This window comes from Channa argus, chromosome 7 (assembly GCF_033026475.1).
Source record: "Channa argus isolate prfri chromosome 7, Channa argus male v1.0, whole genome shotgun sequence".
Taxonomy (NCBI): domain Eukaryota; kingdom Metazoa; phylum Chordata; class Actinopteri; order Anabantiformes; family Channidae; genus Channa; species Channa argus.
In genome coordinates this window covers 16,666,272-16,687,697 of record NC_090203.1, presented here as the reverse complement: position 1 = coordinate 16,687,697, position 21,426 = coordinate 16,666,272, and the positions used below count along the sequence as shown (strand labels likewise).

At 36.6% G+C, this 21,426-nt stretch overlaps 2 protein-coding genes across 3 annotated transcripts; both read right to left on the bottom strand.

Annotated features, from left to right (window-relative positions):
* Window positions 1–830: 830 nt before the first annotated feature.
* On the bottom strand, window positions 831–5,400 carry LOC137130893 (pentraxin fusion protein-like). 2 transcript variants are annotated; one of them, XM_067511554.1, is made up of 6 exons: window positions 5,311–5,400; window positions 4,174–4,243; window positions 2,221–2,503; window positions 1,866–2,029; window positions 1,415–1,697; window positions 831–1,330 (listed from the first exon to the last, which is right to left on the bottom strand). In XM_067511554.1, exons 2-6 carry the CDS (start codon window positions 4,235–4,237, stop codon window positions 1,156–1,158), a joined length of 969 nt encoding a protein of 322 aa, XP_067367655.1. In that variant the 5' UTR covers window positions 4,238–4,243; window positions 5,311–5,400; the 3' UTR covers window positions 831–1,155. The 2 variants fall into 2 exon arrangements, with proteins under 2 accessions (XP_067367655.1, XP_067367654.1); XM_067511553.1 differs by having other exon boundaries at window positions 4,174–4,286; window positions 5,311–5,360.
* A 1,666-nt stretch (window positions 5,401–7,066) lies between these two features.
* LOC137130892 (uncharacterized) lies at window positions 7,067–12,798 on the bottom strand. Its single transcript, XM_067511551.1, has 10 exons — window positions 12,722–12,798; window positions 11,202–11,284; window positions 10,758–11,040; window positions 10,394–10,557; window positions 9,942–10,224; window positions 9,578–9,741; window positions 9,126–9,408; window positions 8,761–8,924; window positions 8,284–8,566; window positions 7,067–8,100 (listed from the first exon to the last, which is right to left on the bottom strand). Exons 1-10 carry the CDS (start codon window positions 12,769–12,771, stop codon window positions 7,926–7,928), a joined length of 1,932 nt encoding a protein of 643 aa, XP_067367652.1. The 5' UTR covers window positions 12,772–12,798; the 3' UTR covers window positions 7,067–7,925.
* Between the last annotated feature and the right edge of the window lie 8,628 nt (window positions 12,799–21,426).

Sequence of the window (21,426 nt, the reverse complement as noted above, 5' to 3'; positions counted from 1 at the left end):
TCATCCCTCACCCAGAGGATCAAACAGAGATAAATGATGGAAGGTTACATCAACCAAACATTATAACATATGCTGAATACACTGCAAGTCAGCCCACCACCTATGCACCACCAGTGGGCTGTGAGGAGACACACAGCTATGCATAGTCACTCAGTAACACAAATACGCAGTAACCCAATCAGTTTACCTTCAGATTGCTATTTTATGCTACAAAGTAGAGATAGCAAAAATGATGAATTAATGAAAATAATTCTGCACATACAGTATGTGATTTCTCTCTGTCAGTTGCAAAGGAGGAGAAGCAGCATCAAGAAAACGAGCACTGGAAGACAAGCAGAGGGCAGACTAGTCTAACTGGTAAATACGAGTTAAAATTACTAAATGGACTTTTATGATTTACTATCATTTGTTTTGTTTGTTTTTTACTGCACGGTAAGAAAGTGTGGATAAAATAATCACCATTACTGCTCACGGGGTGTTTGACGTTGTATAATAGAGGGATCATCATTCAAGATAGCCAGATTATGTGAAAAAGATATCATGTAACGAGTTTATAGCTGTCTAAACAGCTGACACAAAGCTTTATTTGTCAGATATGTTTTACTGCATTTTCAGGCAATAACTATCCATTGGATCAATAGTGTTTTACATTGGCCTACACTCTATTTTGTACCTGAACATCTTCAGAGTAAATGTACACAAATCAGCAAGGCATGCAGCACAAGAACAAAGTGCTCCAACTGCTTAAATCACTGATTAAGGGAGGTGTTGGATATGTAATCCATGTTAGGTTCTATCTAAAACAGACATCTGCACAGGTGTGATTGTCATTCTGTTGGTTTAAGGTTTTTATTTGTAAAAACAGCAGCAACAGGTGCTTTAGTCAGAATTGTTTCAAATAATATGGTAGAACCAGCAATCCTGATTTATCTTCAACTAAAACATTTAAGGTGATTCTTTGTCTAATCTCTGACACCACAGGCAGAAACATAGAGTTTGGTAAAATCACAATGAATATGATTGGAATATGAACCTTATCTACTACAATGTAACAAACATGATTACATAAATTCAGACTTATATCAAACTTTGTAAAGATTACATATTGTAGCATGGTCCAAAAAAGAAAAGAAAAACACTGGTATTATAAGAGACTCAGCCACAGATATCTTCATGCGAATTATTTGATTCTGTGCCAAATACTTCTACCTCACAGAGTGTCAGGTATTGTTGTTTTCCATGAATCACAATGTTTATGTATTGGCCTTCCATTGCATTGCACACAAAGGTTTGAGAGGTCCCAGCTGGGATAGATGAGATCACGGCACATCTAAAGAAAAACAGAGGCACTGTTCAAAACTACAACTCTAACCAATTAGAAATAGTAATTTAAGTCTCAATAAAGCACACTTACACTGGATTAGCGTTGCCGTTGTCAATAAGTGAATTTCCAATGTGGATCTCAGCTCCATTGAGCCTTTCAGGGCAGCAATCTTTTCTGTTGGTGATGGTGACAGCGTGGATATTATACTTTTTCAGAAGATCCAGTCTCCACCACGGACTTATATCGTTTTGTGTATGAGTACAGGAACCCTCTAACCAGTTGCTAGCACGGTTTCCATCAATGGCTCTTTCAGGGACAGCATCCCCATGCACTGAAGACTGAGTCACTTTTCCACCTTTAGCAATATTGGTGTCTGGAAAAAGTTGTAAAATATGTCAGTAATGATAGTTTGACAAAGTCAAAGAACATTGTCCCAATCTAAATAAATGCACTGAGAAATGGGCAGTTGGTGAGTTTGACTTAACATTGTCTAGGACTATCTCTTGAATGTCAACGACTGGACATTTTAAATACAACTCACCAGTTGGACCAGTGTTACTTGAAGGTTGACCAGTAACTTCCACCTCACACAATGTCAGATATTCTTGTCTTCCAGGAATCACAATGTTTACATATTTTCCCTCCATTTCATTACAGTTAAAGGTTTTAGAGGCCCCAGCTTCAATAGATGAGATTGCAGCGCATCTGAAAATTAAAAAAAAGTAATAACTAAATATTAACTAACAGGCACCATACATGAACTTTAGCACTGGCTGCAATCAGGTAATAATGGTGATATTGCAATTAAACATTTTCATGTTTACATTAAGATACAATGTGTACTACTAACCTGTTACTGAAAATGTCCAAACCTATTTTAAAATGTATGTCACTACCTGGGGTTAGCGTTGCCATTGTCAGTGAGGGAATTTCCGATGCGGATCTCAGCTCCATTGAGCCTTTCAGGGCAGCAGTCTTTTCTGTTGGTGATGGTGACAGTTTTGATTTTGAACGTCTGCAGGAGGTCCAGTCTCCACCATGGATTCAAGTCATTTTGTGTGTGGCTACAGGAACCCTCTACCCAGTTACTAGCACGGTTTCCATCAATGGCCCTTTGAGGGACAGCATCCCCAAACAGTGAAGACTGAGTCACTTTACCACCTTTAGCAATATTGGTGTCTGGAAAAAGTAGTAAATGTGTTGGTAACGATAGTTGCATTAGTTGATACTTGATAGAAACATTACATGTGTTCATCTTTGTAATGTCACAGTACACAATTAAACAAAGAAAATAGTTACATTTCATATTTTTTGCCTTTTAAAGAGGCCATATTACACATCATTGCGATTTTTGTTTTGGCGCTCTAATTAAATTGTTTTGAATAAATTACAATTGTTTATTATGGTTATGAGGAGTCTGGACTGTGGCTTAATGCAACATTTAAAGAGACATTAATAAATACATTTCTGAATTATTACAGTACAGACTTTTGTAGCTGGTCTATAGTATTGATGTTCTTATATGACCATATGTCTTGGTTATTACTTTGTAATACCCAAGTTTTTGTAAAACATAGTTAATGAAATTTCACCTGAAATGCATTTTTTACCAGTCATGTTTGGGTTTGTTGCTGCGGCTTAGTCATTTACAAGTTGTTGCAACTGATTTAACGTGGAAGAACATTTTTCACTTTGAAGTGAAAAATTGAGTTGTGTTTTTATTATTATTTATTTCTGTTGTTCAAAAAAACAAAACAAAAAACTGGATTAGATTTTGTTTGGATTTACGCATGTGAGATTTCTCTGCTGTTTAATGTGTATTTATCAATTTTTTCTGTTCACCAAGCAGTTTGTGAAGTTGTTTCATTGATAGATTTTTCCTGAGGAATGTGACTAATACAGTCAAAGTGGATATATGTATTAGTGTCCTGATTCATATATGCAATTACAGATAGTATTATACCCTGAAGTGAAGTTCCACAAAACTTTGTTTGGATCATAGACAGTTGGTACTGCATTACACGTGTGCACTTGGCAGGTGTGTGTTCTCTCTGGAACATTTTGAGGGTCGAGAGGGTCGAGAGAATGTCTCTTGAAGCTAAAGCTTTGGAAAAGTCTTGCAAAAGTCAGGAGAAGAGAAAAGACAATATTGTTTTTGTGGAATTTCTTCCACATGTGTTTTGCTGACTTTTTGGCATTGTATAATATTGAAACCCATTTAAATTACAACTAAATATATGAAAAAACAAGTGGAATGGTCCTTAAAGATGAAAGTAAAAATCTGTTCACTCTGTTCTGCCCAGACCTTGCTGTTCCTGCTTTACAACCCACCTAGCACTTCAGGGAGTTGACATTTTGGAATTACAATATCAGATAATGCTGCAATGCTTACTAAACAAGCAGAAATAATTTTAATTCTTTGAGTGGTTTGAAGGGGGAACATTACTCAAAAACTTGTTTTGTATTAAGTAATTTCCCCAGTTCTATTTAAGCTCCCTGTCTGTTGTCATTCTTTACTGGTTTCGCTGTTCATCATGTCCGATTCTCATGTGATCCCCTGATACCTTTGTGGACTGGTGCAGTTGGTACTTTAAATTAAGGTTTGTAATTGAGTGAGTATTCTTGTGTTTTTAGTTGTTAGTTTTGTTAGGGAATGTTTTCCCATGCCTGCTGCTAAGAGTGTTTTTTAATAAACTGTGCCTTTGTTTAAACTGCAGTCCTGCCTCCTGCATTTGGGTCCTGCTTAAAAACGCATTCATAAAAGGTTAGTTTGCTTCTTTTGTAGGTCAATAAACTGGGGTTATTTGAAGAAATGTCAACAATTTGATTCAATTCAAAGAATATCTCACCAGCGGAGCAGCTTATCTGTATCAGAAGAGCCAACCAGACAAGGACGACAACTGAAGACATCATCCCGTTCTGAAATGTTACCACATTTAATACTGATAAAATGTGAGTCAACCTGCTGACAATGACATATGTATGAATATTTTCCAGTTGGCATCAAAACATCTTATATTTAAATATACATGCAAATGTGCACATACATTGTAACTAAAGATCACATAAAATGCGATGTACATGCTATACATAGTCCATGTCTATATATAACTGTTTCTCTATACTTATCTTGCACTGCATCAGTGTTAATGGCTTTGATTTAGTTTTAGCCCTTTGAGGAAATTGAATTAATAACAGTAGTTTTTAATTTGATCCAGAAAATAATCATTCAAAAGAATAAGACAGATTGGAAACTGGAATTTTTTTTTTTTGTAATGCACCAACTCTCCATCACCCACTCTCAAATCACCAACAATTCCAAACACTGGACTAGGCTGTGTCAAAGCTGTGATCTATATCAGGATACGTTTTATTCACCAGCATATCTGTATAAAAGTAATAGCTATATATATAGCTATATAGTTATATAGGAAGCAGTCATGTCTTATACTGAAAGTTAAAAATTTCTTGCCCATGTAATTTAATTTACTAAATGTATAAATTTTCTTCTTGTTCCTTTTTTTCTCAATTGCCCAAATTTGAGTGTTTGGAATACCAGCATATAAATATGCCGTTTTCATGTTGTAACTGTGTAACTGTTAAAGAAGTATTTAAAATATCAATCATCTACTACAGATCTACTGCATAATCGGATATACTAAATACTTACTTATTCATGTACACACTTAAATAATAGTAGTAGTTTAGTAGTAGTTTTTAGTATAATTGCTGGGAATAGAACTTTTTTTACTTCTTATAATGTCCCCTCAGATTAAGTCTAATTTTTGTTTAAATCATTGTTTATGACCACCTGATGCTTTTCACAAAAATAAATGATTGCTCTCACATAGAAAAATATTTCAAAAATCTAACTTTAGGGACCTTGATTACTTTCTATATGTGTATTTTGTTATTTTTGTAACGTAAGTCAATAAGTTAGGGGAAAACTAAAGAAAATTAATATGCAGATTAATAAGAAAACCTACCTTGATGCTTTCGAGTACTCCAGAAGAAGCTGCATGTGTGAATAGTGAGGAGTTCTTTTATATATATTCTTTTATAGAGCATGGTTGACAAACATTTGATTAATGGACATCCTGATCAGATAGTCGCTTTTACAGCTTTGGATATTTTTTATACACACCTTCTTCAAATACAAAGTTGCTGATACGGTTATGTTATCTTTTTAGGGCACACCTCGTGCCTGTTAAGTATTGCACCTGGATGAAGTTTATGACAGGGCAACTACATACAGTACAAAGTAAATTGGAAGCAACGCAGTAGGGGAGTGCCCCTGCTACTTTTCAACAGGGATGTGAAGTAAAATGGGCAAGTTTTGGCCACCCTATTTAAAATGAATGAGGAGGCCAAAACTTTGGAACCTCCTCTTCTTATAATGAACTTCTCAATAATAAACAGACAGTAGAATTATCCCCTTTTTGACAGTTTCAACTTAAAAACCAGAGAAATTATAACACTGTAAAAGTTGAATTCATGGCAGAGCTGCTGAATTGGATTCCGTTAGATTGTACAGGTGTTCCTAATGAAGTGGCCAGTGAGTGTAAGTTCTGACCTTTTCACCTCGCACAATGCAACATCATGCTCAGCTCACTGTGCAGTGGTAACCAGTGCTGCTTCCATCCCTTAGGGAGAAACTAGACTTAGTCAGTCTCTACACAAAATCAGCATTAGATTTATTGGCTAATTAGCAAATGCAAGGAATTCAATTTGATCCAGGCTCAGCAGAAAACACAATATAATTAAACAGCAATAGTATAAAAATCATCATAATGCAGAACAATATTTGTATCTGTGCCAAACACAAAGTGTATACAGCTATACAGGGTGAAAAGTTTACTGTTGTGTCCCCAGTAAAGATAGTAATTGCACTAAAATGTTACAATACAGTGCACAAACAAACAAGTAGGCAATGTGGAACAGATAGTAACTAATAAATTGTTATGGTAGTTCCTGGACTAAAATCTGAAATCATATGTTAATAAATCAGTACGCAATAACTAGCTCATAACAGAGATACACAATTAATAGTGCAATTTAAAAAACTTTAGTTTTTAAAGCACAAAGCTGCAAATTAAGCAGAAACCTTTTTTTTCTTTGTGAATGGCACAAATTGTAAACAATTCGAGAGCGACGTCTGCAGAGGAAGCGAGTGAGAGTAGATAAAGTTCAAATTTCAAGACACAAACGAGTTAAGCTTTACTTGTACAGTAGCTTATAGTTGAAGAAGTTTACCTTTTTGATTGTGTGTGTGTGTAGCCTAAGAGCAGTTAATATTAATGTATCTAATCCAATGTTACTCAGGCCACATACACAACTATTCACACTCTAGACACCTCGTGTTGAATCGGTGATGTAGTGTAACTAATTGTTGCCCAGGATTTTATCTTAAGCTACAATATGTAACTCTTTTCTACTAAAAAGTGATAATGCCTCACTAAGTAAAGTATCATCTAAGGGAAGAAACTGTCGCATAGGATTGTAACTGAAAGTTACAGTATGTAACTTCTTTCAACTACAAATGTTACTTGCATTATCACAAAAAAACTAACAACCAGATCAGGGCACGTTAATTGTAAATATTAGTCAGATCAACGCGATAAGCATTATAATAACTGAGATTAGGGTGAAGTAATATTTACAAAGAAATATTAATACATTTTACACAAGAGTGTAGCTGGTTTGAAACAACATGATTAAATCATTACTTTTGAATAAATATCATTTGGAATAAATCATTTATTGGTGAAAAACTGCAAATAGTACAATTATGCTTTAAGTAAAGAAACCAAAACCAAAAACACAAAACTTTGAATTTCACTTGATACATACTTGACTTTTTAGTTATGTAATATTCAAAACACCGCCACATTTAGATTTAATAAGGAACTTACCTATTTATTGTATCCATTATTAAATTGTTTCTCATACTGTGGGGTTTAGGTTAAGGGTTTGGGTCTGGGGCTACTCTGATTTATTTTTAAGAGAGGAGCCGTTCATATAAAATTAAAGAAGGCCTACCACAACAGTTCACCAACTACAAGACTGCTGAGAATTCGAACACAAGAAAATGTGAATTGCTTTTACATTATGTCATTAAATGGCAGATAACTGTGGTTGGTATACTCAAATCAACTTTCTCATCAGTAAACTAGAACGGGTTGTTTTCCAGGCATGATTGTGATGCTGTGAAAGGTTTTCATCATCTGTAACAACAGTGACAACAGATGCTGCAATGTATTGGTACCAAATGAAGATTGAATCAAAATTAATGCTTCAAACAGTAAAACCAGGGATCAGAATTTATTTGCATTTTAAAAATTCCTTGATTACTGTATGTTACACTGTATTGTAGTACACTGTTACATAAAAAGTCATCCTGTGAAATGAAGATTATATTATTTATGTACCATGGCCAAATAAGGACAAATTTGACATTGACTAATATGCATTAGTTATTAGTCTAAAATGGACTGAGCAACTGTTCAACAAGTACAGATATTCTGTTAAAGGAAAGCAAAAAAACTGTGGGTAAATATGCTTTACACAAATCTGGACATGAGTATGGGGAAATGTTTTACACTCAGCCACAAACAATTTCCTGGGAATCATTTGATTCTGTGCCAAATACTTCTACCTCACAGAGTGTCAGGTATTGTTGTTTTCCAGGAATCACGATGTTTATGTATTGGCCTTTCATTCCATTACAGTCAAAGCTTTGGGAGGTCCCAGCCGGGATAGATGAGATCACAGTGCATCTAAAAAAAAGGGAAAAGAAGACAGAATTAAGACTAATTCTAACTGGAAACTTACTGTACAATGCTACTGTAAAAAAAAAAATATAGGTTAAAAATTGTGATCCAGCAGACTGGTAATTAACAAAACAATGTCATAAATTAAAAAGTGATATAAAAATATAAATATAAAAATGGCATTCTTACACTGGATTAGCGTTGCCATTGACAGTGAGGGAATTTCCGATGCGGATCTCAGCTCCATTGAGCCTTTCAGGGCAGCAATCTTTTCTGTTGGTGATGGTGACAGTTTTGATTTTGAACGTCTGCAGGAGGTCCAGTCTCCACCATGGATTCAGATCATTTTGTGTGTGACTACAGGAACCCTCTCCCCAGTTGCTAGCACGGTTTCCATCAATGGCCCTTTGAGGGACAGCATCCCCAAACAGTGAAGACTGAGTCACTTTACCACCTTTAGCAATATTGGTGTCTGGAAAAAATTGTAAAATGTGTTAGTAATGATAGTTTGACAAAGTCACTGTCAAGGTGTGGTATTTAGGGTGGACCCAAAAACAACAAGGCGAGAGGGGGTTTGGTGAGAAGATAAGCTTTATTAATAATTCTAATAATAATTACAGACTATCTCTTGAATGTCAACTACTGGACACTTTAAATACAACTCACCAGTTGGAACAGTGTTACTTGAAGGTTGACCAGTAACCTCCACCTCACACAGTGTCAGATATTCTTGTCTTCCAGGAATCACAATGTTTACATATTGTCCCTCCATTCCATTACAATCAAATGATTTTGAGGTCCCAGCTTCAATGGAGGAAATCACAGCACATCTGAGGATAAAGAACATCATGAGAACACCAAAGTTAACTTAGAGGTACTCTGCATAGAGGTTAATGTTGTATGTATAATTAGATACTAGTGAGGTTTTTAGAATGAAAAATATTAGTTTGTATTTTGAAATTATACACATTTTCTCTATCTGAAACGAGTTTAAGTTTTCAAACATAAAAAAAGACAGGCGGTGCTGGTACCTGGGGTTAGCGTTGCCGTTGTCATTGAGGGAATTTCCGATGCGGATCTCAGCTCCACTGAGCCTTTCAGGGCAGCAGTCTTTTCTGTTGGTGATGGTGACAGTTTTGATTTTGAACGTCAGCAGGAGGTCCAGTCTCCACCATGGATTCAGATCATTTTGTGTGTGACTACAGGAACCCTCTCCCCAGTTGCTAGCACGGTTTCCATCAATGGCCCTTTGAGGGACAGCATCCCCATATAGTGAAGATTGAGTCACTTTACCACCTTTAGCAATATTGGTGTCTGGAAAAAGTTGTAAAATGTATCAGTAATGATAGTTTGACAAAGTCACAGAAATATTGTCCCAATCTAAATAAATGCACTGAGAAATTGGCAGTTGGTGAGTTGGACTCAAAATTTTCTAGGACTATCTCTTGAATGTCAACCACTGGAAACTTTATTTACAACTCACAAGTTGGCCCAGTGTTACTTGAAGGTTGACCAGTAACCTCCACCTCACACAGTGTCAGATATTCTTGTCTTCCAGGAATCACAATGTTTACATATTGTCCCTCCATTTCATTACAATCAAATGATTTTGAGGTCCCAGCTTCAATGGAGGAAATCACACCACATCTGAGGATAAAAGCATCATGAGAACACCAAAGTTAACTTAGAGGTACTCTGCATAGAAGTTAATGTTGTATGTATTATCAGATACTAGTAAGGTTTTTAGAATGAAAAATATTAGTTTGTATTTTGAAATTATACACATTTTCTCTATCTGAAACGAGTTTAAGTTTTCAAACATAAAAAAAGACAGGAGGTGCTGTTACCTGGGGTTAGCGTTGCCGTTGTCATTGAGGGAATTTCCGATGCGGATCTCAGCTCCACTGAGCCTTTCAGGGCAGCAGTCTTTTCTGTTGGTGATGGTGACAGTTTTGATTTTGAATGTCTGGAGGAGGTCCAGTCTCCACCATGGATTCAGATCATTTTGTGTGTGACTACAGGAACCCTCTCCCCAGTTGCTAGCACGGTTTCCATCAATGGCCCTTTGAGGGACAGCATCCCCAAACAGTGAAGACTGAGTCACTTTACCACCTTTAGCAATATTGGTGTCTGGAAAAAATTGTAAAATATGTTGGTAATGATAGTTTGACAAAGTCACAGAAACATTGTCCCAATCTAAATAAATGCACTGAGAAATGTTTAGTTGAGGAGTTGGACTCAACATTTTCTAGCACTATCTCTTGAATGTCAACTACTGGACACTTTAAATACAACTCACCAGTTGGACCAGTGTTACTTGAGGGTTGACCAGTAACTTCTACCTCACACAGTGTCAGATATTCTTGTGTTCCAGGAATCACAATGTTTACATATTGTCCCTCCATTTCATTACAATCAAATGATTTCGAGGTTCCAGCTTCAATGGAGGAAATCACAGCACATCTGAGGATAAAGAACATCATGAGAACACCAAAGTTAACTTAGAGGTACTCTGCATAGAGGTTAATGTTGTATGTATAATCAGGTACTAGTGAGGTTTTTAGAATGAAAAATATTAGTTTGTATTTTGAAATTATACACATTTTCTCTATCTGACACAATTTAAGTTTTCAAAAGTTAAAAAAGACAAGCGGTGCTGGTACCTGGGGTTAGCGTTGCCGTTGTCATTGAGGGAATTTCCGATGCGGATCTCAGCTCCATTGAGCCTTTCAGGGCAGCAGTCTTTTCTGTTGGTGATGGTGACAGTTTTGATTTTGAACGTCTGCAGGAGGTCCAGTCTCCACCATGGATTCAGATCATTTTGTGTGTGACTACAGGAACCCTCTCCCCAGTTGCTAGCACGGTTTCCATCAATGGCCCTTTGAGGGACAGCATCCCCATATAGTGAAGACTGAGTCACTTTTCCACCTTTAGCAATATTGGTGTCTGGAAAAAGTTGTATACGTTTTTAATGATTGAAAAACACAAGACATTACAGGAGATTTATGTGTTGTCTTGCAAGCATATTCCCACTCCTGCTTTTTGATTTAAACACATCATCAGGGACATGAAAAGTTTGACTGAGCCAATTAAAAGAATAATCTCACCCAAGGAGCTGCTTATCTGTACTGGAAGAGCCGACCAGACCAAGAGCACAGCTGGGGAAATCATCCTGAGCTGAAAGTTCACTCTATTCCACACAGACATAGTGTTATTAAACCTTCAGGTAATGAGGCATGTATGCATTTTTCGTCTTGTGAATCAATTTTATATATAGTTTATAGTTTAAAGTTTTATATGCAGTCTTTATTATTTTACCTCCTGATTGAATGTATCTTTTCATGCAAACTGTAAAACTGACTTGGCTTTTTGCTTTTTCTCCAGATGAAATGTCAGATGACATTTAAAGGTAAATCAACTTTTGAATGAGAGACATCAGTTTATGACTGTAGACAGTTGAAAATGTAGCATCATGGGGGTAATTACTTCCTCTCTTTTCATCTATTTTTCACATTAATTTTATTTTGGTGCTAAATATAGCAGCATATCAGTGTAGGTTTCCAAACGGAAGCCTTAGCTTGATGCTCTCGTGTCACTTTTTCCACATCCACAAATCCACAGGACCACTCAATGAAATGTACATGTTTACTTAGACACATATAATTTGTACATAACAGTCTTCAACATCCAGAATTCTCAACAGAACATCATTGGAGTGAAACACCAAAAAAAGAAAAAAGAGAGATGAAAAGAGAGAGGTCAAAAAACTGTGTGGCTCCACTGTCCTCTAATCTCAAAAAACGTTTTTTTTGTCACTTGTCACCTGATTTCCCTCCCTCGAGTCTATCTGCATAGAAGTACTTATTAAGTCAAAAATAGCAATCATAGTGTCTTTCTGATATAAAGCATTTTGAAGTCAACCAAACACAATTTACATAGATTTAATAGACATACATTTAATACATAAATTGTAAATTATGTAAATTACAGTTTATCTATTAACTTAAATTGGTGTAATCAACCAAACATAAACTGCATTCAGGCTCCTACAATCAGTTTACCAAGGATGCCTAGGTTGGCCTACACTTTCTGTCCAAACTGCGTCAATCTACAATATTTTTGTTTCAGCCTTAACACCTGCCTAAACTTGAAAAATGCCTAAGTCATGTTACGGATGAAATAATCGACTTATTCACAAAGCCATAGCCTAGTTGTAGTAGGTTCAAAACAGAACAAAAGCAGATAATTTTGAGTATACTGTAGATCATCGTCACTTAAAACATTTTTCCCCTCATTTAACAGAAAAGATTCCTTTCCTCAAATAATAAGAGTGACATTCCTAAAGTTCAAAAATATTGGTAGGGACATATCCCTACTGTGCATAGGTGAACTACACCCTTGAGTTAGGCTTAGTTTTTGGACATGAAATTATCACTGAACCTACCCTCTATAAAACAAGCCATCCAAACTAATATTAACTCCACTTTAACGCCACTTATTTTGCAGATATTTTTGTTATTTATATTACCTGCCTGAAAGGTAAACTAATCACAGTTTTTTGTTACATTTTATTTATTTTTTTACTGACAAAAATGTTATGTGGCAGAAAAGAAAAGAAAAGACCTACCTGGAGGCTCTCATGTACTCTGGAAAAAGCAATGACCTGCATGTGTGCATAAAGAGCCAAGCTTTTATACTTTGATGCTGAGCATCATTGACAAGTGATCTATTAATAAACATCCTGGTCAAATAAAGTGTTGTTTTAATAGCATTTCATACTTTGTGTACACATCCTCTTCAAACACCAACTGTTTTGGGGCACACCCTGCATCAAATGGTCAAGGTTTGTAACTGGTAGAAACGATTACTGACAGGTGTCATAACACACAGGGCATCATAATTTGCTGTGTATGGGGCTGCACATATGTAAACACAAGTCACAGAGCCCATGCACTATAATGTGGTTGACTTGTGTTTAAAACTTGTATGCACACACCAGCAAAATTATGGCTTGCTGTTATTTTTGGCTTGGTTCGGTCCATTCTTAATGAGTTTTGAAACGGAAACGATGTTGACAAACTCCATAAAGTTTTTTTTTAACCTAACGTTAATGTAAAGGGGGTAAGTAACAGTCCGCTGCCGCTGCCTCAGTGTTTAACAATGATGAAAATACAAAGCAGTGAGCTCCTCCCTGTTTGTAGCGCTTTCTCTTTTGGATTTCCCTCTGTTCTTTTCCCATCTCTCCATTTTACCTCTTTCTGAATTGCATTTTTTAAGATCTGTCTGATTGTTTGGGTGTCTATTGGTGGGTTTGCATTTGACTGCCCACCCTCACCATAAAGGGAATTTAAAGTAGGTCAGGTCTGAATTTCTAAGGATGTCATGGTCTGCTCAATTGTCTATGAGTTGTCCTCTGTATGTGCTGAAGCAATGTCATGTTTGCCTACCATTGAATATATTTGTATATTTAGTTTTTTGCATTAGCATTTGTCATTGATTCCAGTTCATACTGTACGTTTCTGCCCATTTTTATATTTCCTGGTAACACTATGACATAGTATATTTATTCCAAGCAGAGTCGACGTGTCTGCCATAAGGCAAAGCATTGCAATGGACAGGGGGATGAAAACTTTTGTGTTTTCATCTTTTTCTAGACAACAATGGAGGCAGGTTGAAATGGCAGCAGTGTGTGATAGGTTTTCAAATTGCTCACTGCTTGCACTAAGACAGAGTATAGGTTAGCTCAAATCCATTCCCATGCAATCAACATCTGACACGTACATTTCATAAAAATACTCAGTTGACACAAATTAAAACATTTTAGCAGACTTAATCACTTAAATTGCAGTGTATTGTTTATAGGGCTGCATATGTATCTACAGATCATTTAGGAAGCCAGAGCAGACACCACCAAAATGTGGCTGACTGGTGTATAGCACTCCTATGCATGTGGTTTGCTTTTATTTTTGCCTTGTTTTATGAAATTATGATTTCTTAGTGCCTTTTATTGTCTCTGTTTTGCAGTCTGCATTTCTTTGGTATTAGTCTATTTGGTTTATTTGGTAAAGCTGAGAGTGGCCACAAAAAAAAAAACTGGTGAATAGCACAGTGTTGTTTCTGAGGATTTGGCCCTATCTAGGTGGTAAACAGGTTTAAAGTCAAATAGGCAGAAGCACAAAGAAAGTGACGCGTGCCAGGCTGCTGTGTGTACACTGTTACTGGCTCTGCACTTCCATAAAATGTAAGGGCACATGGGTGATAAATTCCTGTGGGCAGCTTGGGTGGGCAGATCAGGTGAATAAATCAGTTATTAGAAAATAGGTTATCATCAAAGTCAGCAGTCTGTTTAGCAAAAATACTAAACTCACAAATTTGATTTTAAGTAGACCTTGGGATTTAAAATGTAATCAAGATTTGAAGATTCGTGTATTTCATTTTTATTTATTTTTTTACTGTGTATACTGTTTGTTTTTTACTGTGTATACTGGGTATCTTTGGTACAAACAGTTTGAGGATTAATTACATTTTGACTGATCACATTGTCAGATTGTAGCTGCAGGTTGTGAACATTTATTACGCTGCCATCCTTTTCTAAACCTTCAAATTTTTGGAGTAATAATTTCAGTACGTTTCAGAAGTTGAATATCAAACAACAAGAACTGAAAGGACTAAAGGATAAAATATAGAAATTCAATACTAGAACTTCAATTCCAAAAAAGTTGGAAAGATGTGAAAAGGTAAATAAAAACAGAATGTAATGATTTGCAAATCTCATCAGCCCATCTTTTATCCATAATAGATTTCATGGAAAATATTGCCTCATTTTGCATTTGATGGCAGCAACCCATTCCATCACTCACAAAGATGGAACAGCGTGATGTTTATCATTGTGTCTTCTTTAAACAACTGTCTGTAAACATCTTGGAAGTGAGGAGACCAGTTGCTGGAGGTCTAGGAGAGGAATGTTGTCCTATTCTTGTCTGATGCAGGATTCTAGCTGTTCAACAATCCTGGGCCGTTGTTGCCGGATTTTTTGTTTTATGATGTGCTTGATATTTTAGCAAGACAGGTGTTTTCACTTTGTTGGCACCTAGGCTACTACCCTAGTCTAATTTCTGAACTTCACCAGGAACTAAGTCTAACCACTGCCAGCAATACAGTCAGGAAAAATCAGCTGGCTGCACTGTTGTGACTTGTGTTTAGTTGCCTTTTAGTTGTCTTTCAGCAATTGTTGGTTTGCACGCGTCATATATATATATATCACGTACCAAACATTCAATGTAATTGTAGAATAGACACCCCTTAGAAAATTAAAACTCCTCTCATGTTGTTACAGCAATATTTAATATAGAATAGTACTGACCATAGTACTAGTCCTTTAAGTTAAAAGTAATTATTCTACACATTTAGAACTTCCAACTTTTTCTTATCTAACTTTATCACAGTCATAAATGTGAAACCATGCTGCAAAAGCTGTAAGATTAGTGAGGACATCATATATTTGAAAGAAGCAAGTAAACTAAAAATAAGGGCAGATACAAAAGGGAATTAAAATAAAATTCCATGAAAGAAAAGACTCTACACTGGCTCTTAAGGGAAGCACTTTCTGCTCAATCATTTGCTCTTAGGTTGCCTCTAATGACATCTCCAGCACCAGATTGTCTCCCTTGGCAGACTACTTGTTTCAGTCTATTGTCCCAGAGACGTCTTCCTCATATGTGGTGTTGAGCAGGTGGGTGGGGTCTTTTAGACAAAGTTAGGATTTCGTTTTTCATTCAACAATTGTGATGCAACACACAAAACGGAAAGTCTTTTCTGTCCTTTGCCATCAGGCCCATAAAATAATTTATCATTTTTGTTTTGTTTAATTATTGTTACCCATCTATACAATGGAATACAAGCTACGCAAAAACATAATTGTATTGTATTAGGATAATGAAAACATAATGATAACTGTGGTTGACACAGTACCTTGGTAAAGCTGTGTATGTTATTGTATGTAATTGAATGTGACTGATTCTCATGTCCACAGCTGTTGTATGAAACCTTCTCCTTCAGTTCACTGAATCTCTGCAGAATTTTATTGTAGCAGGACAGATGTGTTGATGATGTGACATGGCAGAGAACAGTGCATTTGACTATGCACTCTGTTTGATTAAGTCATGTGCAGATGGCAAACAAGGCATCTACGAAATAACCACACACCTCAACTTAGCTGTAACTGGTCCCTGGTATACCAGAGACAACAGATTGTTGTGGCTCATTAATCACTTGCATGTTATTCTTTATTTGTTAAACTGCAAACTGCAGATACTGTCACAACATGAGCAGAATTAAGCCTGAAAAAACAAACAAAGGGAACTGGTTTGGTGAAGCAGAATTAAGCTTTACCAAACAATTCTTACCACCATTGTTTAAACTAATAATACATTGCAAACAATAAGTATTCACCAGAAACTTCCACTGGAAATTCAACCATCAAAAGCACAAACTAAGTTAATAGGCCAAAATTAGCCGAACTTTTACCGCAGTTCACTCAATTTCCATTTGTAACTAAATCAAGTCAATTTATTGCCGAGGTGAAACACCTTTGTGTGGTCCCAACATCGCAACAGATCATCCATCAGCTGTCTCAAGGGAATCGGCACCATCACTTCAGCAAATGTTCAAAATTGTATTTGTTTACCTTGAAAGCTGTCTAAGAGCTTTGTCACACCATAGGTAACTGTGATTTTTAGGTGGCTGCATCAGGGGCATGGAATGCAGTAACAATTAGTCCTCAAACCTGGAAATGCTTTTTATTCATTTGTATTTTATTAAGTCATTTTGTTTAAAAATATTTTCTGTTTCAGCATTGTCTATGTGTAAAGACTAAATGAATAAAGAGAGATGTTTGTCCAGGTTGGTTATTGCTGAGCTGTTCAACCTGCTTCAAACTGCAATGTTTGTTTTGACACCTATAGTATCTAAATTTTGAAAAGGCCTATGTAAAATGCAAGCGTCAAGTTGTTTTTAAAGCAGGAGCCTAAAGTTGAAACAGTATGTTATAGCTTTAAATATATACATAATTTGAAACTCCTTTTTCCTCAGGACATTTAGAGGAAACAGGAAAAGTTCCCTCATCACTAACTTAAAAAAGGCAAAAGGAACCTGTCCACATGGCTAATTTGCATTGGGACCACACTGCTTTACCAGATTTAATGTACCTGAAGTTACTGACTATAAAACCCCAAAGCACACACTCAACTAGGTAAATGACTGGCTATTCAAACACACTTGGTAAGCAATTAAACCCATATTTCAACAAAGGTTATGCATCCCTGTGGTTAACTAGCGTGACCTAAGGAAGCCAGTGTTTCTTCCTCCTGTCCTCCTTCTTCTTTTCCTTTTCGCTGTTACCTTTCAGGAGTTGCCACAGCGAATCATGTGCCTCCATCTAACCCTATTCTCTGCATCCTCTTCTCTCACACCAACTAACTTCATTCTTCTCCTCCTCCTGTCCTCCTGTCTTGTAACCTGTTCCCTTTTCTCCCTTAATGTCCCAAGCAATAAACAGCAGCTTTTTAACCTCCCAGTGTTATCTTCAATAACTACTTGGCTGGACCACTGACTGTAGGAACTAGCCACAAATTAGCCACCGTAACTACACCTGCAGAAAATTCGTTCACTCTAGATAATGAACTTCCTATCATCATTACCCAGAATCCCAAAACATTTGTTCATCCACATTCCCAGTTTATTTCTTCTTATTTACATTTCTGTTGATTTGTTTTCCCTTTCTGTTAATATAAATTAGTCTTTTTTACATTCTGAATACAGACTAATATGACCTTTGTTGTAACTGCTCACATACCTAACAACTGAGTTAACTATGGATGTCTTTAATTCTAGATGTGTGCGGTTGGATTTAGGAGTGTGGCTCAGGCTGTTATTTCTCTAGATCGATGCCTTCACACCAAAGATTATGTGAACAACTTTAATCTAATATATGTATCCTTTGTTATCTCCATATGATGTGGTTCACTGGTGCAGCTGGTAGGGTTTAGTGTGAAGGCTGCTAATATACTCCACCTGAACTTGCTAGGTTATTAAGTTAAGTGACAAATGAGGCTAAACGGTTCATACACATACATACACATCATACAGACCTCTGTTGTTTTAGCCTATTCATAGCAATCAGTGAACACATACTTGTGATTGCCTAGGGCAGAGCTGACATTGCTGTTGTTTTAATGAACACAATTTATTAGCTTTTTACTTGCTGAGTTATATTTGTGTGTAACAGTACAGTAAAATAATTGTCTATCTGAGTGTCTCTCCTCAGCTGGGACCTGTGTCCCAACTGTGTGAGCATGTGTGTGTGTGGAGGAGATGCCTTACCCTCTAATAAAAAGACAGTCAGACAGCACAGAAACTGCATCAGAAAAACACAAATATATACTTTAACTTCACATCTTTTAATCTCACTTAATTGACTCTTCACGTGCAAATAAAATGCAGAGAATCGCACAGTATTTCCACTCAAATTCACTCATACTGCTGAGCTCTGCTCATGTGAGGCAACAGGTTAAATTAAAGACGGTAAAGGTAAATAATAATAATAATAATATAAATATTCCAGTGTTCCAGTGTTTTGCTACAAATTTCTGTGGCTGTGTAATAATCTAAATATTTGATATTTCATTGTTGCCGTCACACAAACACACAAAGGTGTTAAATACATTTATTAATAAGTTTACTTACTCAATACTGTAAAGTTTGGGGTGCTACTATATTTGTCTAGTTTTGTTACCACTATAATTACTTGTGTTGATTCTATAAAATATATATAACCCAATATACAAATGAATATCTATAATTGTAGATAAGCTATCTGCCATTACCTAAAGCTAATAGCTAATAAAAGATATGCTCCTTAGGTTATCTCATTGTGAAAAAGTGTTGTTAGGGTTTATTCCAAACTAGAGCTTGAATCAGGCTGCATGTTTCTGTCTAAACCCAACAAGTACATAGTTTTTCATCTCCAAGCATCTCCAGGAAATTTCTTTCCTTCAAATTGTCCAATTTTGCATCACAGTGTGGATTGTCTGACTACAGCATTATTAAACTGTTTTGATGATTTTTGTTAAGGCACTAAAAGCACATGGTGACGTTTAGAAAAAGATTGTGGTCTAGCTTATTAGAAACAAAATTTACAGGCACTTACAATACTTGTTGATTTACCTTTAAACAAAACCAGAGTTTTTCTCTAATCTTAATCTAAGTGCTTTTCTGTTCTAAACCTAAGCAGATACAGTTAGGTTCAAACAGTTTTCAACATCGTACACCAGCCATCCATAACAAGAAATGCAGCATTAGAGATCCAGTGCGTCAAGCAGTTACATTACCTGCAAAAACTTCACACATTTGCAGATTAGTTGTAGGTCATTTGTTGTTCTATTCAGCTTGTTTCCAACAAATTGCTAAACTTAGTATAACAAGCACTGTAAGAATGAGTAAACATACACATATCCTGGTTTAGCGGGTTAATAGGGGCTTCAGCAAGTCGACCACTGGCAAAAAGAGTGGCAAAGATTGGCTTTTTTTATTTCCTGTTGTTGCACATATGACAAGGACAGTATTGGCAAGACATTGTACGTTAGTAGCACTGGGTGACCTATGTTTTGCAGGGGTGTCACCTTAGCAAAAATGTTGCAGTGTCATCTAGCAACTCACTACAATGTTGTGCATAGCTTACATGTACAGGATAATGACAAGGAGCAAAAAACTGCTGTCATGTCCTGGTTGGAATTTAATCTTTACACCAAGTATTATTTCCTTGTTTTTATGACAAGGCTTGTCTGTGTGAACATGGCCTCCGTCCCTTTTAACAAACAGTGTTGTATAAACCACAGGAAAGTTTATAACTACTACTGCCACAGGCAAGCATGTTAAAAACAACCTACTGGAGTCTATGTTCACTTTTTTTAAACAGCCTCGGTATTCTTTACTGTCTTACTTCAGTCAGTGGTTCGATCAGTTGTCCCGACTATATGTCGAGGTGTCTCTGGGTAAGACACTGAACCCCTAATAGCCCATTCCCCTCCCCAGCTGTGTAGTGCCGATTCAAGCCCGGTAGAAATGGGGAGGGTTGCGTCAGGAAGGGCATCCGGCGTAAAAACTGTGCCAAATCAACATGAGGACAATGATCCGCTGTGGCGATCCTGAACTCACGGGATAAGCAGAAAGGACAAAAAAAAAAAAAGGCTGACTCAATGGAGATTTCTCTTGAATTTAGTATGTACCTTTGGTTTGCTCACTGACATCCAAGGCACAAAGAACAATTGTACTAAAAGCCACACCATGAAAACCAATATACCAAAAAAAACAAAGTAGTAAGAGACCTTTCCTAAATCTTAGTACAAGTTGCATCTGATTCCTTCACATTGTCTACTGACCTTCTCATCTCATACTCAATCCCTTATTTTTTATCTTTATATCCCTCCCTACTCCATTTATTTTTCTCCTCTTCTGTCCCTCTCTTCTAGCCCCTTGATCCTCTCACTTCTTCTACAATCTACAGTTTTATCCCCACCCCCAACCCCCCGATTGCCCACACCCATCCCTTTCTTCCCTCAGCTCACAGAAGGGTCAAGTGCACAGGCTTTTGTCTCAAAACATGTGGAGGGAATTAATTGGCTCCTGCATTTGGCTCTTTCCACCCGACTGCTTCTGTGTGGCTGTCACCTGGCTCTCATTCCTGCTACTCTCTGGCTCCATCTCTCTTTCTTTTACTCTTCTGTCATCTCTCTCCCCATCTCTCACTCCTCCTTATGTTCCCATGTTCTTCTACAGTTCTTTCTCCATCTCACTCTGGTCTTTCTGAGTCGTGGCCCCCTTGTAAGATCAAGCCCTCTGCTGCAGCTGAAGGGCTCTCACGTTTTGTTTAATGAGGGAGGATAATGTGTGCTCTTGCAGTTGATGGATATATAAGAGGAGACAGAAGAGAGACATAGATGGACAGAAAATGAAACAAGAGCTAAAAAAATAGAAATATCTACATATATTTCACTTTTATAAAAAATTTTATAAAAAAAACAAAATATTGCAGAGATAATACTCACCCCTGGAGATTTCTTTCATTTTCTCAATTCAGTTTTTTTACACAATTGATAAATCCAGTTATTTAAAATTTCAAGGATAGAAGGACAGAAAGGATAGAAAAAGCTCTGGATCTATGTAGAATCTACACAGGTGGAGGCTAATGCGTCGTTTCTCTTTTAGGTTATCCTTTCATGCCTTTACACCCGCCCATAGAGCCACTCATCCTTACATTGTCACAACTGTCACAAT

What these genes read in the sequence shown, in the direction of transcription:
- LOC137130893 (XM_067511553.1), bottom strand. Translation starts at nt 5,345, where the DNA reads ATGCAGCTTCTTCTGGAGTACTCGAAAGCATCAAG. An exon ending in GAGTACTCGAAAGCATCAAG is followed by an intron (nt 4,287 to 5,310) that starts GTAGGTTTTCTT and finishes CATTGTCAGCAG; the next exon opens with GTTGACTCACATTTTATCAG. An exon ending in ACAGATAAGCTGCTCCGCTG is followed by an intron (nt 2,504 to 4,173) that starts GTGAGATATTCT and finishes TACTTTTTCCAG; the next exon opens with ACACCAATATTGCTAAAGGT.
- LOC137130892 (XM_067511551.1), bottom strand. Translation starts at nt 12,771, where the DNA reads ATGCACACATGCAGGTCATTGCTTTTTCCAGAGTACATGAGAGCCTCC. An exon ending in GAGTACATGAGAGCCTCCAG is followed by an intron (nt 11,285 to 12,721) that starts GTAGGTCTTTTC and finishes TGTGTGGAATAG; the next exon opens with AGTGAACTTTCAGCTCAGGA. An exon ending in AAGTAACACTGGGCCAACTT is followed by an intron (nt 9,409 to 9,577) that starts GTGAGTTGTAAA and finishes AACTTTTTCCAG; the next exon opens with ACACCAATATTGCTAAAGGT.